The 18,920-nt window shown below is 41.3% G+C and overlaps 1 protein-coding gene across 6 annotated transcripts in view; it reads left to right on the top strand.

Annotated features, from left to right (window-relative positions):
* PAMR1 (peptidase domain containing associated with muscle regeneration 1) overlaps window positions 1-18,920 on the top strand; it is an 82,333-nt gene that overhangs the window by 23,001 nt on the left and 40,412 nt on the right. For 3 of the 6 annotated variants that reach the window (XM_065839538.2, XM_071809090.1, XM_065839539.2), the window contains 3 exons: window positions 816-930; window positions 6,502-6,719; window positions 11,703-11,810. In XM_065839538.2, the coding sequence (XP_065695610.2) occupies window positions 816-930; window positions 6,502-6,719; window positions 11,703-11,810 (441 nt within the window). The remainder of the gene's footprint in view (window positions 1-815; window positions 931-6,501; window positions 6,720-11,702; window positions 11,811-18,920) is intronic. The other 3 variants (XM_065839541.2, XM_065839540.2, XM_071809092.1) reach the window with 2 other exon arrangements.

Here is an 18,920-nt window from a genome sequence, read left to right as displayed (position 1 = left end):
TGGAGAGGGTCCAGCGTAGGGCAACAAAGATGATTAAGGGAGTGGAGCACCTCCCTTATGAAGAAAGGCTGAGGGAGCTGGGGCTCTTTAGTTTGGAGAAGAGGAGACTGAGGGGTGACCTTATTAATGTTTATAAATATATAAAGGGTGAGTGCCACGAGGATGGAGTCAGGCTCTTCTCAGTGGCAAACAATGATAGGACAAGGGGTAATGGGATCAAGCTGGAACACAAGAGGTTCCACTTAAATTTGAGGAAGAACTTCTTCTCAGTGAGGATAACAGAGCACTGGAACAGGCTACCCAGGGAGGTTGTGGAGTCTCCTTCCCTGGAGACATTCAAAGCCCGCCTGGACACATTCCTGTGCGACCTCACCTAGGCGTTCCTGCTCCAGCAGGGGGATTAGACTACATGATCTTTTGAGGTCCCTTCCAATCCCAAACATACTGTGATACTGTGATTACGTGGGTCACCATGAGATCCAGCAAAACTGTTCTGAGCTGGAGTGTCAGCCAAGTGGGTGGGTGGGCTAATCAAGAGTAGGACGAAAGCTGTAAGAAATGGCTTAATGGGGCTGCATTGCAAAGCAGGGAGAAACAATCAACAAAACTTTTCTAGGAGTGCTCTTAGCCTAGTCAATACACTAATAGAGTCATCATTGTGTGGCTGTTCCATTATTTTATATACTGCCATGTAAAAAAGTGTGTGTCTTCCTAAGCCGCCCTGTTTTCTCATTCCAGTGTTGTTTCTCCATGTATTTTCTTCAAATATCTCTTAAAGGTCCCCCACACAGATTTTTTTATTCTTTGGTCCCCAGGGTGTGGACAGGTTCTTCAGGCTTCTAGAGGTCATATTTTGCTGGAGGGTTACCCACTGAATGCACGATGCGAATGGACTATTCATGTTCAAGCTGGATTTAACATTGAATTAAGGTGGGTCATACTGACTTTTAGCCAGCACTGGTTTCAGGTGGTCATTGAGGCATTTGGATAACCAAGAGTACTGAGGATCAACAGCTGGGAGCCACCACTTTGCATTTGGTGCCTTGGCTCTTTCCCCTCATCTAGCTTGTGACTGGCAGCCACTGCACAAACCGTCAGTGCTGTGCCTTCAGTTCCCTTTTGGGACAGCTGGATGCTAAGGAGAATGTCTCAGGTATTGGGCACAATGTCTCTTCAAGACCTGGACACTAAAGCACCTGGTATTTTCTGACGAATGTACTAGGCTGGCCTGAGATATTCTTTGAATAAAAGCTGTAGAAACATTTTAATATCATGACTTATGCCAGGAGAGAGTTGTTGATAGGACCTACCTTGCATTTAGCAAACATTTTCCCTCTCTTATTTTTCTTTCTCTCCTTTTACCAGCCCTGTTCACTACTAGCCTCAGTTGTTCGTTTTACCATTCCTATGTCTGGAGGATGTGATTGGTTCTCCTGCAAGTCATTGGTCCTCTGATGTGTGTATGCTTAGACCTGTTAACCTGTCCCTGCTGACTCAGGCTTACAGTTCTTGACTGAGTATCCTGCTTAGTGCAGGAGAGCCCCCAGTTGGGGTAATTAATACTCTTTTCATGTGTATGTAGCAGGGAGCTCACACATGCAGCAGGAAGCTTGGCAGGGGATTGTATTCAAAACCCACTAGCTAATATAATAAAAACAGCAGCTAAAGCTTTCACATCAGTATTTCACCAGTTTTGGAGACCAGGCCAAAGAACTATATTAGATACACAAACAGATTTCTTCCTATATGTTTAAAGAGAGACTTAATATTTAATGAGAAGAAGATAAATCAATTGAATAGAATAGCTTGTGGCATTCCCACATTAGTGCCCTTTTTTCAGACTTGCAAATGCAAGCCTACTCTGTAGTTATGAGCAGGTGCAATTATTGCCTGGATAACTTTGGAGACTCTCGACTCTGGAGAAATGTGAAGGTGACACATGGGAGTAATGCTGTGAGGAGGAGATTCTGTTCTCATGACACAACTTTGCATCAGTGTCTGGAAGTATGAGGTGTACTTACCTTGTTTTTAAAAGATGATGGCTATGTGTATGATCTGCGCAGTACAAGCTCAGGGAGATGGTAATCTGGTATTTTTATGTTTCTCAACAAGGGTTTGTCAATTCTAAGTCTTAAAAAGTGCTTCGGGATCTACAGCTGTCACTCTGTCTTCATTCTTGTGAGGGTGGGTGTGGCGGTGGAAATGGATCCTGTGCATGCACAATCACTAGTGAATGCACCTATCTTTGTGTAGAGTTGACAGCCAGGTGGCACCAAGCACAAGGTACAAGAAAGGGAGGAAAGGCTATTTTAACAAAGGACACTAGATATAACAGCGGTACTTACTGTGGTTGCACTAAGGAGATTCTTATAGATTCTCAAGGCAGGGGAATGAGAAGTGCTGTGATGTAAGCTAACAGATGTACTAACTGTTGAGAAATCAGACCTCCATTCTAGACTCTGAGAGCCTCTCACATGCATGCTAGGAATATGCTAGTCTCACATGAGATCTGTACAGTTCACTCTGTTTCCTTTTGTTGTTACCAGAAGATGCAATACTTTAACATGAGGGGCATAATTCAGAGAGTGCCTTTCTCTTTCTCCCTGTGTCCATCCTTCCTACAGTTAAACAAACACAAAACTAGGCATCTCCTTGTTGTGACATAATGTTACATTCCAACTGTGAAAATCTCCAAGAGGAAACCCTGAGCTACCAACCTTCTGTTGTCAGCAACTTCATTTATCTCAGCTGGACAGCACTAGAGAAGCCTAAAGCCCTGTGCTCAGCCTGAGCTGACTGTGATGTCTGGGTGCCTAAAGATCCCAGCAGGTGATACAGCACTTCTAGGGAAAGATCAGGAACTGTCCTGAATGTCCACACTTAATCCTGCCACCATGCAAGTCAGGAGGCACAGCAGGAAGCCTCCAGGGCAAATAGAGAACTTGAGGAGCTATATCTACCTCACATTAGGCAACCCTGGAGTGTGTTCTGAATGAGCTGAGGTTTTCGAAGTGGAGCACCTCAAAGCTGGCCATTGAGGTACTTCAGCAGTTAGATACTGTGCAAAACTGGTACATTTAGCCTAAAACTTCTCCTTTAGGCCATTCCTACACAGAAAAGCAGGTACAACTAAGCAGGCCACCACAGTCTTCCTTCTGGGTCTGCCATCATGCTGAATCCGTTGCCTTCGTTGTATTTTCATATAAACACACTGATCCCCTCTGTGGGTGCTAATTCTGCTTACAGCAGTAGTGCACAGCCAACATTGCTCTGAATCAGCACAACTGCAAACAAAATAACTCATTTCTTCATTCTCTCTGTGCACAAAACCTGTTTCCTCTTGCTGTGATGGCTTGCAAGGGCAGAGATGGGGACAATGTGACACAGAAGGGAAACAAAGTGGTTTGTCTCTGCTTACACAGGACTGCAAGAGTAAAACTCTTAGGAGCACAGATACATATTCCTTTGCTTCAAGCTGTGCCACACAGTCCTTTGGGAGTTGTTTAAGCAGAGCTGTTTTGATAAATGGTGCCCAGATTGTGGCAGTAGTTTGTTTTCTCTGTTTTTTTTTCCAGCCTCATTTTTAATTTGGCTTGTGATGTATAGGCTCCCTCAGCCTCAGCCATATCAGGGATGTTGTACCACAGTAGAAGTATCTCACAACTTTAAATAATTTTCTTTAATGCCTCAGCAGAAATGCAGTTTTAAATATTTTCCTTTAGCTAGAATCTTTCTTCAGAGGGGTTGGTGAATGTATTCACACTGCAGACACAGATGAAGTCAATACAATACTTTGCATTTCCATTACAGTTTCACAGGTGAGGGAACTGACATTCCTGACATGCCTGTACCTGTGATTTAAACAGCAATAGACCTTATGGTCTGTGAAGGGTCCCATCGAATGGGCCATAGCCAAGAGGTTTTGAAAAGCTTTGGCAGGTTTCCCTGCCTGCCTGTTCTGAGTCTTAATCGTGGTTTTCCATGTCATCAGTCAGTGTATCTGCTTCAATGCTAAGATACGCTAAATAAAATGCAAATCAGAACCCCCATGCCTTTTACATCTTCCACTTTGCTTTTGTCATTTTTTAAAGCAGGGAAAGCAAACAATTAAAACCAATATTCTGTGTGTGACTCTTCCATTCTGTGCCTTCACTCTGTTTATCTCTTGATATTCTTTATTCAGGAACACACTGCTACACAGAGTTTACCTTTACATCTGTAAATATTACTGCTCCTATTACATGGTGGGCATCCCAGAAATTTTCCTTTTGTACTTACACACATGCTTAATTATAATCAGAAATGTATCAGTTCAGAGAACCAGTAAATATTTTTAGGATTGAGTCAGGATAAACTTTAACCTGAAAAGTGTGTCAAGAATGAATAAGTTAATTTGTATTGCTCTATAACTTCCATAAGGCTATGTCCCCGGGGTATGATCTACCAGTGAAAGAATGTTTTGAAGATGTAGTGTATAACATAATGCCTGTGAGAATGTCTCTGGCAAACCTGACAGAAATAGAATTCAACACATGCACTTTATGCAAAGCTAAGTTGAATTGATCTCACTGTAATGCATATTAGAAGCAGGTGTTATGTTTTTCTTACTCTACATTCCACTAGATGATTTAAAAATGAACGGTTCTGCTCCATTACTATAGCTTCCTACTACTGCTCATTCATTTCTCTTTATGTAGTGTACTCCTGATGCTCTAAAACCAACCATATGACCTGAACAAAGGTTACTGAGTGAAGAGGCCTCTTAAGTCAGCTCATGAGTTGTCAAAGAAAGGTAATTTCACATAACGTGGGGGCCTCTCTAACCTGGGGCCCTGAGTCCCAAGAAGAGAAGAGCAAGAAGTAGGCTCCATTATAGTCTTGTGTCTTCACACCACGGGATCCAGCAGCAGATCTGAAATTTGTCTGACCTCTTTGGTTTGAAAATGCAGTCTTTGCAAATCACTAGGCCCATGGTGGAATAGGCAATGTGGGACATTTAGCCTAATCCTAAATACGCATGTCTGCATCCTTAGAAATTCTCAGGAAGATTGAGTACACAACCAGTTTCATTTATAAAATGTTCTACTGAACAGTTAGTAGCATGACCTCTCCAATCTTCTCATTCTTATCTGCTGTGCCAAGGCGCCCCTGGCCATTGCTTATTCTCCAGAGGCACTTGGTGTTTCTCACTCTGTTTCTTGTTCATATTCTGGTGGGATGCTTTGGCACTGTACCCCAATGAATTCAAACAGCATCATATAACATTGCTGTTGACAAACAATAGCCTCACACAGCACCATTTTGCTTTCTAATGCAAAATGTGCTATGGTGTTTCAGATTCCCTTTCTCTGCCTATTTCTGCTTTTGTTACATCCCCCAAGCTTTCCTTGTACCCCTAATTGCTGACTTCTGAACATCACAAAGTAAATAACTTTTAAGCCTTGGTCTTTGATACTGTTACTTTCAGTACTTAGAACTTCATTTAGAACAATTTTTAGCAAACAGCCATGATAGAAACATGCCCCCTACAGTGTCTGACCCTAGGTGAAAGTTCTAACATTGTGTCGAGGGTTAAGATTGCGGGGATGACAATAAAACCCTGGCAGATGTATTGTTAACCTCCTCTCCCCCCGACTTCCCCCTGTTGCCCCTCCCTCTCTCCCCTTCCCACTAAGGACAGGTGATGGAGAGGGAAAGAAGGACAGAGAGAAGAGAGTTGGAAAAATTAAAGATATTTTACTAATGCTATGAATAAGAATAGAGAAAATAATACAAAATATACAAAACCGATCTTGAAGGTCTCAGCAACTGCAGAGCCAGCACCCAAAGTCCTGGATTAGACTCTGTAGCCAACCGGAGCTGGATTCAGTCTGTCACTAGGCCTCAGTTCGCGGGGACGACCAGCAAGGTCCTCTCCTAATGTCGGCCATAAGCAGAAGGGAAAAAGGGAAAAGGCAAAGGGACGAGATCCTCGTGATCTCCCACTTTTATATGAAGTATTCACGTGAATGGAATGTTATACACAGTTGGTCAGTCTCTTGGTCACCAGTTTCTCGTTGCTCCTCTTGCGAAATGTCCATCCGTGCTTATCAATAAGTTTGCATTCCATTGCTAAGTTTACCAAAACATGTATCTGGTTCTCCAGGAAAACGCAGCTAATATGAAGGCTTTAGCTGACAGGCAAATTCACTAAAAGAGAAACTTGTTTTTTAACAAAACCAGAACACATTGTAATGTGGTTAGGAACCTGATGCACGTGAGCAGACTGTATGACTTCAATTTAGACTTCACCCTTCTGCCACTGAAGTATTCTTGTGGAGCAACTGTGTAGAGTTGAGTTGGCTCCCAAGGATCATGATGCAAAAATTAAGATGAAGCAAGAAGGACTTCATGTGGTTAGTGACTTGTTGATTCACTGAGGGAGGAGAGGCACTAACATAACTAAATGTCAGAGTCAGGGTGCAGAGTATGCAGCCTGACTGTGTGTCCTTGTTCTCCAAGATTTTACATGCTGAGCCTGGAATTTGACTACATGTGCCAGTATGACTATGTGGAAGTTCGCGATGGGGACAATTTGGACAGCCGAATAATTAAGAAATTCTGTGGAAATGAGAGGCCACCTCCCATCCGAAGCACTGGGTCTTCACTCCATGTCTTCTTCCAGTCTGATGGATCCAAGAACTTTGATGGATTTCATGCTGTCTTTGAAGAAATTACAGGTAAAATAATCTGAAAGTGGAACATGCCATCATTCTCATTAATTTGGTTTCACTAATCTCTCTCGCTGCATTGCAACTTACACAAAGTCAGTGCAGGGAAGATTCAAAAGCTGTCAGATGGCATGAGAATGTGAGACTCTTCCAACAAAGACTGAATTCCTTCTACCCATGTGAGGAACAAGGACATCAGCCAGCACAGGAAATCTGCTGGTTTGTGAGGCTTTTCTGTTTGAATCTGAGAACTATGGGCACAGAAGGAAAAAGAGGAAGGGGCATGTGTATCTGCAATTGTAGAATTGCTTAATGCTGTGTGCAGGAGCATGTCTCACTGTCTCAATTAGCAAAAACCTGATGCAAAGCATAATAATTAGCTCTGTAAAAATGCCCTAACATGACTCCTGTGTTGGTTCACATATTATACCATTAGGACTTTTAAAAAGTGTGTACAAAGAACATATTATTTTATTTGAGAAAATAAAAAGGCATTTCCCATTCTGTGATAAACTCAGTGCTATCAATGTCAGAAGCAGGGCTTCAGAGTTCTTGTGTTTTTGTTAGTACTCAGTACTTGAGTCCCCCACACTGCTTTCCATCATTTATTTCTGGCTGCAAAATAACATTGGAAGTATAGCTGGCTCCTCATTTTGCTGTTGCATTTGAAGCAGCTTCTCCGCTCTTCCTGAATCTTCCTTGTTTAGCTATGTAGGGAATTTTGATCAAATCTGTCTACAGTACTCCTGACACAGAAGGCTAATCAGAATGTGCTGCTTTGCCTTAGATCAACCCTGCAAGATCTGAGACTCACCAGAAGTTGCCTTCTGCACATCCTGATGACCTATATTTCATGAGGTCATCCAGGTTATATCTGGCTCAGGAGGTAATACAAAAACCTACAATGGATCAGCTGTTAACAATGACCAGGAGTGTAACTAGCAATCTGAAATGCGCATACTGCTGGATGCAGTGCCTATGCCATTTCTTAGTCTTCCCTATTCTTCAAATTTTACATTAGTTATATTAGTAACATAGCAGGAGCAGGTAGCTATTGATAGTTCACCCGGCTTGCAAGAGGAGAGGTGATATAGAACAAATGAATGTGGTCCGGGCTGTGTTGCATAAGGGCTGCCTGCACTCAAGGAAGTAACGTTTTTCATGTAGTGTGAGCTGAATTGATTCTGTTTTCTCTGCCCAGCAGGGAACGCTTGGTACTTGAATACTGTTGAGCACTTTATTTCCGTCCCATTTTCCATTGTAATTATTCTGAGGCTGGGTATCATAATCCACACAGAGCACGTCAAAGGGCTTCTTAGAGTTTGTGAGGTCTTATTGTGCAGTTTATTATGAGTCTATTCTGGCGTAATGTGTGGCTGCAGTGAAAGGCTTTTAAAATACTCCCAGTGTCTTTTTATGTGAAGCATTAACCTGGCCGGCAGGACAGTTTAGAGAAAGAATTCGGTGTGCATGAGGCAGCGTAGAATTGAAAGTGGTGGTAGCACAGGATTGAAAGCTCTGGCAGCACATTGCCAACTGAAGCATTTCCTCTGAAATTTCCCTCTGTACACAGCACTACGGAAAAGCTGAGGTCCCTGACACAGATTGCACAGGGCTTGCTAGAGCAATTTCCTGTGCTGCAAGTGAGAACAGCAGCATCACTTATGCTTACAGTTCATGGACCAGGCCATAGATCTGATCTGATATCCCCAGCACCTTAATGGTGTAATGGAGAGGACTGAAGACTGTTGCTTGCTGAAGCAGTGGCACTGACTGCACAGAGGTCACCAGTTTAACTCCCAGAAAGGTTTTGATTGTTACAAAATAAGCTGCAAAGCCTATATTCCCTTTAGGAAAAGTCACTGCATATGTAGGACGAAACCACACAACCTGCTGCCCCACCTTGTCTGGATGCAGGTGTTGGGTTGCATCCCATACCAAGTGTCAAATGGAATGGCATGAATGACTAGAAGTCACTCGACAGACTTCAGATGAGAAGGATGGGGGGCAGATGAAAGAGCATCAGAGTCTCTTAGGGATTAAACATACACTGGATCTAGTTAAATGAAAGCTTGTAATTGAATTTCAATTATGCTTTACTTTCTGTAACCCCAAGCTAGCAATTTTTGACACAACATAGGTTAAACTTTTGTAGTACTGTCCCATGTTGTTTGACTGAAGCCAGGAAAATAAGACTCCTTTAAAAATAAAAATATTTTGTGCTCTTGAATATCAGGTGTTTTCAAGGACAGTATATGGCACTTCCCCTGTTCCCTTGACATGCTTACTTTTACAGAATCATGAAATAAGGCTGGGGCAAGGGCAAAGCTGAAAGTTCACTGGCTTCAAACCAGTGACTACAAAATATCAGTCTGTACAAGCTCTTCTGTTTCTCCTTCCCTTTCTCAGCTTTTACATTAGCTCGATACAGAATAATTGCCACATATATATTCCTTTTAACAAATGAATTACTGTCCTTAGCCAGATCTTAGTCTTTAATGAGACCTGAAAGATATTAGTTGCCCAGCCATGTATTAATTGCTATTACATCACCACATGCAACCTCCAGATAAAACCATATGTGTTATCTATCTATCTGGATATAAGAGACTCAAAGATTGTGCTTCAAGTGAAGTCTTTGCAAGGAAAACTCCTGATTCTGGACTGCAGCAGAGAGAATGCTTTAATTGTAACAACATCCTCACTGCTAAATTGAGGAAGTGTGGACGTGATGATCGGGTAGTGAGGTGGGCTGGGAACTGGCTGAAGGAAAGAAGCCAGAGAACTGTGGTCAATGGGGCAGAGTCTAGTTGGAGGCCTGCATCTAGTGGAGTGCCTCAAGGGTCTGTACTGGGACCAGTACTATTCAATATATTCATCAATGGCTTGGATGAGGGACTAGAGTGCACTTTCAGCAAGTTTGCTGATGACACTAAGCTGGGAGGAGTGGCTGACATGCCAGAATGCTGTGCTACCATCCAGTGAGACCTAGACAGGCTGGAGAGTTGGGCAGGAAAAATGTAATGAAATATAACAAGGGCAAGTGTAGAGTCTTACATTCTGGTAGGAACAACCCCAGGTTCCAGTATAAGTTGGGGAATGACCTGTTAGAGAGCAGTGTAGGGAAAAGAGACCTGGGGGTCCTGGTGGACGGCAGGATGACCATGAGCCAGCACTGTGCCCTTGTGGCCAGGAAGGCCAATGGCATCCTGGGGTGTATTAGAAAAGGTGTGGTTAGTAGGTCCAGAGAGTTTCTCCTCCCCTCTACTCTGCCCTATAGAGACCAAATCTGGAATATTGTGTCCAGTTCTGGGCCCCTCAGTTCAGGAAGGACAAAGAACTGCTGGAGAGAGTCCAGCATAGGGCAACAAAGATGATGAAGGGAGTGGAACATCTCCCTTATGAGGAAAGGCTGAGGAAGCAGGGTCTCTTTAGCTTGGAGAAGAGGAGACTGAGGGGTGACCTTATTAATGTTTAAAAATATGTAAAGGGTGAGTGTCACGAGAATGAAGCCAGGCTTTTCTCGGTGACAACCAATGGTGGGACAAGGGGTAATGGGTACAAACTGGAACACAAGATGTTCCATTTAAATTTGAGAAGGAACTTCTTCGCAATGAGGGTGACAGAGCCTGGAACAGGCTGCCCAGGGAGGTTGTAGAGTCTCATTCTCTGGAGACATTCAAAACCCGCCTGGACGCCTTCCTGTGTAACCTCATCTGGGTGTTCCTGCTCTGGCAGGGAGGCTGGACTAGATGATCTTTCGAGGTCCCTTCCAATCCCTAACATCCTGTGATTCTGTGATTCTGTGAATAGTATACAGCCTCACCACAGATCCCCCTAGGCTACTTGCTTGTGTTTGCAACACTCAACAGCTGGTACAAAGTTTCATATTTCTGTTATAACCAAAGTAATCAGTATATTTAGCATGGAAGGACAAAGATAATCTATATATTAACTAGAACGCAAACCTTTCTAGCAATTTTGATTTAAAAGTTTAATCCATAAATCATCAGGCATGGTAAGATAATTCTTTAAGATGGCAAGGAATGAGTTTCGTAGTCAATGTGAGCTGAAACTGAACTCAACTTCTGATATGGATCCAGATGTGGACTTTGCTGTAGATTCTTGTTTTGTTAAGATGGACTTGAAGCAGGGCATCAGATCCTGAACTTCTCAGGTGTTGAAGTTACTTTTGGTTCTATTTCCTGTCTGCTAAAACCCACAATCAGTTTGGAAAATAATCTAAATGGAAATTATTTCTTTGTATTTTTGAGAGTAATTTATGTTCTGCTCACCTCCACTTAGAGCAGGCACAAAAAAAAAAAAAAAGTGTGTGTTATTGCACAGTGGAATTTGCTGATATGAAATGGTACATTTACACATTCTGATACTAATTTATGCAAATTTGTACAGTTTGATCTGTGTCACCGGTAGACTTGTGGTGTGCAAGAGCTTACCTGACAGACCTAGGGTCACCATGACCACTTAGAGCTTTCTAAGCCCAACACCAAAGAAGTGCTCCTCAGGGGCAAAGCAACTCCAAAGATCTGGGATGACAAGATCCAAGACCTAAAAAACCTGCCAGAACCGTGAATCCCAGAACATATCCGTAAACTCTGAGATGAATGACAGGAGAAATGTAGGTTGATATTAAACTTATTTAATTTAGGCTAAGCTCTAAACACTGTTGGAGGTCACTGTAAATAATTTTTCTTCCACACACCTTTCTCACCACTTGAATACAGTTAAAGGAAAATGGTAAGAGTTAGTGATGAATGCTGGGAAAAGAACTGCCTATCCCTATAAGATCCCCTCTCCAGGAAGTAAGAAAGAACAACAAAAGTCTTTTTGACATACATTAGGCCCTTTAGTTTATCTTCCTAACTTTTAACCAGAATATGTAATTTACCACAAGACACAAGCATCATGAGGAAAAATTGACAGGACCTCCATCTTGTGAGACACCATGAACATCTTGCTTTTCTTCTGTAGCTTGCTCTTCATCTCCGTGTCTTCATGATGGAACATGCATTCTAGACAAAAGCAGTACCTACAAATGCGCCTGTCTGGCTGGCTATACGGGGAATCGCTGTGAAAACTGTGAGTATGGGTACTGTGTGTATGACCAGTCTTCAGGGTTGTCACTGATGTAGGTCATTAATTGTTAGGAGTGTCAATAAGATGCAGGTTACATCAGCCACAGTGTCAGAGAATGCACTGAGCTTCCTATGGCATTTTTTAAGACACATTGCTTGCAGTTTGTGAAGATTTGCACTGAGCTTTGTATCTGTGTTTAAAAAAGTAAAATAGAATTGGAGCTTGGAAACAGCACACAAGAAATCTTGTAATGGACTAGCCTTATCAGACAGAGATATACCTGCCTGCTATTTTCCATTGCGTGGATCAGCTGTTCTCTTCTAAAAGCACATACCCCAGTGGAACCCTGTGCTTGATGCTCTAGCCAGAGTCAGGCCTAAGAAGTTTGTCTTCACTACAGCCACCTGAAAGAGAGATTTCTGGCACCATGAATGACATAGACTTGGAATAAAAAAAACTGGAAAAGGGTAGATTCTGTCCACATCTGTGTCGGCGGTCCTCACTGTATGTATAGTTACACACCTGGTTTTGTGCTGCCAAGTGAATCGTAAAATAACTAGGTTCAAAGGCGTTCAAATAAATTGTCTGTTCTAGTGTTTTAATTCTTCATGCCTGAGCTAATGTCTTCATCTAACAGGTCTTGAAAGACCAAAAAGGAGTAAGAACTGTGTAGTATATGCTATAAGAAAGGCCATATAATCTCTACTAGCTGGAAGGAGCATTGTACAATATTTAAAGTCACTGAGCTAGAGCTCCAGCTGACTCTAGATGATTTCAGTGATACTAGTAAAATCCATTTGGGATCATATTTGACCCAAGACAGAAAGCATGGCTTACTGTGCCCTGCTGAGGCATTATTCTGGCTGTAAGGCTGCTTCCAGAGTTTTGAGTTCTGTGTCAGAGCAGCCAATACACACCAAACCTCGCCAAAATATTTCCCCACGTGTGCCATTGTCAGGAGTGGATTTCTGTCCTGTATTTGTTTTTACTTCACTGAAGGAGTTAAATCATAGTGACCTCCTTGCATGGATCATTTTGAGATAAGATGAAATGGAGAAATAAACTTAACAGCAAGAGTCAATTATACTGTTAAGCAGGTGTTCTTTATTGACAGCGCTGGGGAGCTCTGGGAATTATTCTTCATAAGTGCTCCAACGACTGGCCGCACTTGCGTTTCTCATATTCACACAATTATCACATATTAGTTACAATTTTGTGAAATTTCTAACATACAATGTACCTATACTAAGTAATACTTAATGAAGTTATTTATAATTAGTTTCTTACTTATAGTACATCTATTAATTACTAGTCAAACAAGCTAAGCACTCTGCTTCTAAACACTGTATTACTTAATTTTCTGTCTCCCTCTTGTCATGCAGAAGGATCTAAAACCTGAAAAATATCCCCTCATTTTGCAGGTGGTTAGAAAGCATTTATCATTTCAATTGGTTAATGATGGGTACATCTTTTGTAACTTAATAATTGTATACATTAATTTAGCAGCTTCTCTTCAAAGAGACCTTTCACTTTCTACAGATCCAGAAACAGCTCATAAAACTTGACTCTTCTCCCAGCAGACCAGAGAAGAGGTAGTTTTTCATTTTCTGTAAGTGTGAAAGAGTTTTGGTTTTGAACAGCATGCCACATTCTGCCAGACTGCAGATTCCTGGTATTTTTTTCTGTAGGGAAGGAGTTACTGAAAATTGAGAGTTTCTGACCTCAGGGCTAATGTGGCTGGCTCTTCTGCTAAGTAGTAGTTGGTTAGCAGGTCATTTAGGGACTGGAAACTCCCAAGCTTTTTGCAACTGCCCAGTGAGATTAGTTCCATTCCTGTCTTTAAGAAAGAGTTTAAAAAATAGAATCTTCCAATCGGGTTCAGAACCAGACTAAACTTAAAATTAATGAAATTTCCAGCAAACTTCAACCCTAGTTTTGGCAGGCTCCATGCTACAGTCAAGGCAAGAAATGATGCTCACTTTCTTTTACTAGTTTTCTTCTATAATTTCGGTGTAGGAACTTCACACATGCAGCACACACAGCAAACAACAGAGGAGGTAGCAAAAAAGCAATAGAATGAGAGACTTCTGTCTTACTGTAAACAATGAAGGGTATAGGTAGTAACAGAATAAAAGGGAAGAGACACTTAAAATAGATACGGTAAGATTTTTAACTTGACAGGAATCCTGTAATTTGATTTGTGAAAGAAAAGTTTAGGTGGATAAAATACTGGTACTTTATTATGTTTGTGGCTTTATGCTTGACTTTTGCTTATGCTAGGAAGCATTTTTTCCAGCACCTATATGGCTACCTTCCACAACATAATTAAAGGTCGACTGTTATTTGGGGGGTTTTTTTGTTTTGTTTTTTTTTTTTTTTAATTTTTTAGTATGTGAATAGCCAACCTTGCAGTGGGAAAACATCATGGCAAATCTGTGTTCTCTCTGTCTTAAAATAATTTTTTCTTGAGGTATTTCCATTAGTTTTGCTAAAAGGCATCCTAAGTATTTCTCAGTGTTTGGAGGGCAAAAGGCAGAAAATTAAAGTTTGATTTGTTTTTATAAGCACAAACAGAAGAACTGGAAAAAATATCTGTGGCTGTAATTCTTTAAAAATTAGTCATGTAGTTTCCTGAACAGCATTGCAGTTTAAATGTTAAAGGCAGATTGTGTCATGCTCAGAATCTTTCTGCCTGTTAGGTCTTGCAGCAACAGCACTGTCTTGTAAGGTATATTCAAGGGAAATATATTCATTTCTGCAGAAAACAATCATTAAATGGTCACTTTTAGAATATTGAGTATGACTTTGGACACTATGAGTCTAATTCTTTCAGTCTGGTTTTCTTGGAGCAAGTCAACTGCAGTCCCATTAATGTCCATGGATTTATGTTGATGAAAAGTAAGTATAAGAGAGAAGGAAATTAGAGCTCCTTAATGTTAAGTGCATGTAGATTTGAGGTGATGCAACAGAAGGTATCCAGATAGATCTGAGGGTTTTAAAGTAATCCAAGGGACATACTTCAGAGCAAGGGACACTGTGGGATTATCTCATTGAGGGATAAGTTAAGGCCAAATTAAAAAAATTCAAAAATTGACATTTCATGACAGAATCAGAAATTTTCTAAGTCCCTCACCATTCCAAAGCAGCTCTGTCTTTCTGTCCATTACCGAGTTTAGTTTAAATGTGTGGGACTCACCATTGGAATAATGGAAATCACATTAATGAGATAAACCACAAGGAACCTATTTTTTCCTGTGTTAAACTAAATTCCATCAATTTAACAGGATGATCAACATTAGTCAAGCTGCTTTCCTGGGGTAATATTCAGCCCTAATTGCTCTGTCAGTTACAATTTGCAATATTAATAAAATAATTAAAGGCACAGGTTGCTTATAAATAGCAGTCTCTTTCCTACTGTGGTAGCCAGGAAACTGTATTTTTGTTTACCATTTAAGGGGCTAATATAGTGATTTAAAGGCTTCAACAGCACAAAGTGAAATGCAGGCATCTATCTTTCTAACAGTTGTTAATATTTCCATCAGTCATGTTTCAGGGCAAGAAATATTTTATCTAAATATGTCTGATTTCGCTCCAGAGACTGTTTTAAAAAATATATATATATATATACAAAATTCGAAAGCAAATGCTAACTAATAGAGTGAGATCTTTTGTTCTTTCTTCTGCCCTAAAACACAATAAAGTTCTAGAGACCAGCAACAAATAGCTTCTTACACATAAACATGCTTTGTTGCAGTGATAGAGGAAGTAGAGAAAACTAATTCCTATTTTAAATGCTTGAGCTTCTTTCTGATCTTAAACTGAATTTTCAGTACCCCTGCATACCCCTCTCGGTGACCCCTTAACCATGCTGACATAACTGAGGTCAAACTCAGGCTTTTCTGTCTGAATTCTGTGGATTTTAATGCAAATAATCCTGCAATCACAGGCATTAAAAAAAAAAAAAAAAAAAGCAACAACAAAACCAGATCATCTTGTTCTCTTAGCCTGAAACAGAACAGCAGCTTCCTCAAAAGAAGCATGTTAGGGAAAAACTAACAAGCTGACCAGTGGCCTCATCCTCTTTCCCTGCATGCTAAAAGCATCCACTCAAGTATCAGAGTGTCAATGACAGTCTGACAACTACTTGTTCAACTCCAACTAAGAAAGTATTTTCCAAAGTTTCACTGTTGAGCTTGCCTGCTGAAGATGCAGCTGAAGAGAGAGGGTACTGCTGACATGCCATGGCAAATGCTCTCCCCCTCTGCCTGCTATCCTCCTAGGATGGGGTGTCCTAACTCAAGAGTCCTCTCAGGGCTTGCTGGCCCCAAAGCAAGGGACCTTGACCTCATCCTGCCTTGAAATTTCCTGTTATCTTTATGTCAAACAAAGCCAGGCGAACTAGAGTTCCTATGCAAACAAGAGGAACTCATGCTGAATAAGGATTTCAGGGCGCAGATCTGATTTCCATTTTAATTCTGTTTCTCACTCCTGTCTGCCAAGAAGAAGTTTGTTCTGCATCCTAATGAAGGGTCTAATCCAACTGACTAAGCTATATAAACTAACTCCTTGCTGTAGGCTTTGATGTGGCTAGGGCTGGCCTTACTTGTTCCAACAGGCCTCTGAATATAGCTTTCAGGCTCTTCCTCACTGCTGATATAATCTCCTTCCATCCTTCTTGGCCACATACAATTGCGACTTGGGCAGGTTCTTAGGGATGCCCTTACCCTCAATGGATTGACTGACATTTAAGATAGGGAGAAAGCATTAGCACTCCCTCACCCCCTGCTTTTTTCTGCTATAGGAGAAATGGGTTCAGCTATCAGTGTTTGGCATAGGCTAGACTGGGTTTTAATCCCAGCAGCGTCAAAGATGAGGCATTGATGAAAGGTTCTGGACATTAAGCCTAGTTTTCTTACCTAACCATGGCCATCTAAGGCAGAGTCTTCTAAGGGAATGCTTGGAGTGTTTTTTAAATTTTGCCAGAGAGATTCTCAGTAATAGGTTTCAAGGAGTGCCATAATCACTGTCTATAATCACTGATATATATTGTGCCACGTGTTAGACCATGCCTACATTGCATGATTACAGTTGAGAACGTCAGATATAACCAATTGCCCCTGAGCTCTTTCCTGCCACTCTGGCCTGGACTTTTGGTTGGTTGCTGGGTTTTGTTTATTCTTTCCAGTGGAAAATAGCTTATTACAGATTTTTTAAAGGGATGGAGTTTTTCCCCACTTGTGTCTAAGAGATGAGATTAATGCCACTCTTTTTCCATCACATTTCTACTGTCCTCACTATAGTCTTGTGTGTATAGGGTGGGTGTAGCTGCTAAAGAGTAAAGGCTAGTGGCCTTTTTTCACTATCACAATCCAAGGATTTACCTGCCTTGAAACTCACACACTAGCAAAAGCCTTTAACTGGAATGTGGCAGTTCTCATATTTTGCAGACCCGTTAGGGGTTAGGGCTACAGCTTAAGCCGGTACTACCCTTTGGCCTGTCATGCAGTATGGTATCAGAGGTGAGTTGTTCTCCAGGACCTTCCTGGGACTCCCTCTGAGAGGCAACATAGTATCACTACTTGTGCCATGAGCAGTATTACTTGGTTAAACTGCTCTTTATGAGCAGTCCTTATTATAATGAGATAATGCAGCAGTGAAGACATGGCCAGTGCAGTCATACAGGAAGATTCATTGACCCACCTATCTCTGCAGGGCTAAGTAAGAAAATAGTACTTGCATTCATCAGAGAGGTTTTTAATAAGTCACCTTCAGAGTTCAGTTCTGGTAGAATAATCCCCTCTCTTTTTTCTCCTGAGCTGATCAGAAGAACATTGTGATACTGGCTAGACATTTGCTAGGACATTATGCTTGCTGCCCCATACTGCCCCACAGTATGCTGCTTTCCAGGAACACCATGTGTTTATGAGGTGAGATCTGTATTGTTTAGTGCTTAGTGCGTGAATTTGAAGGGCTTGTCTTGAGATGAAGGTAAAGATTTCTGCTACCAGTTTTCGCTTCGGTATATTTCCTGGAGTTTTCTCCCTTGGTTAGAAGGATGCTGGAACTGCTCACACAGCAACTGCTAAACCACCATACATTATTTCTGGTGCTTAAAGGTAACCTAACATCAGTTTTGATCTGTCTTAATTCACTGAGTGATAAACTAAAGCTGCTTGGCTCCTGTTACACAAATAGCCAAGATGCCCCATAGGAGAACAGAAACACCTAAGAGGAAAACTAGGTTGATGGCTGAGGATGGAAATCACTACACACATCTGAAGCAATCACTAAACAACTGCTGCTTGTGAATCATCCTGCAGAAAACTGGTTTCTAGGACTGCTCTGTCACTATGTCTGTTGAATTGAGCAAGTCATACAGTTTCTGAGAGGAAGTTGCTCATACCATTTAGCAGTGTTTGGTATATTTTCATCATATTCGTTATACTTTTATAGTGTTTTGAAACTCCAATGAGTAAGTGTAGATGACAGCAAGGCTGAAAGAGAAGAGACATCTGTTTTATTGACAATTCCTCTCTTATCCTTTTGTTATTTTCTCAGTGTCTATTAAGTAGCCAGTTTTTTCAGTTTTTCAGAAAGTGAAGCATGTCTTGTACAAAATCATGGTATTCTGCCCAGAGCATAGCCCCAGACATTGCTATAATATAAACAGATCAGAAATTGTCTGTTAAAGTAATCCATCCAAGGACAGGCCTGCCATAGGAAAAGAGGTGTGTTTCTAAACCACATTAAATGGATTCACAGGGAATCTCCATTTGTCTGAGCTGAAAACAACTCTGAGCTTTTTCCTCAGTCCGCTAACATGCCTTAGAGATAAAAACATCCATGGGATTCTCCCTGATATGACTTGCTGTGTTGAACAACAAATCAGTGTTGCAGGAGTAGGCTGGACCAAGCTAAATTCCAGGTATTCTTGCCACCCTGGATGGGACAAAGATACTTTTCCCTTTCATTTCATCACTGAATTTCTTAGGAGACTAAGTCTCCCTGACAGGTCTGCTCTAATGTGTGTCATAAATCAGCTCTTCAGCACAGAATAACTGCCTGAAGGCAAAAAAAAATATTCTGCATCACTAGCACACTTTAAGCTCACCC

Source organism: Patagioenas fasciata, chromosome 5, assembly GCF_037038585.1.
Source record: "Patagioenas fasciata isolate bPatFas1 chromosome 5, bPatFas1.hap1, whole genome shotgun sequence".
Lineage (NCBI taxonomy): Eukaryota > Metazoa > Chordata > Aves > Columbiformes > Columbidae > Patagioenas > Patagioenas fasciata.
This window is presented reverse-complemented; position numbering and strand designations above follow the sequence as displayed.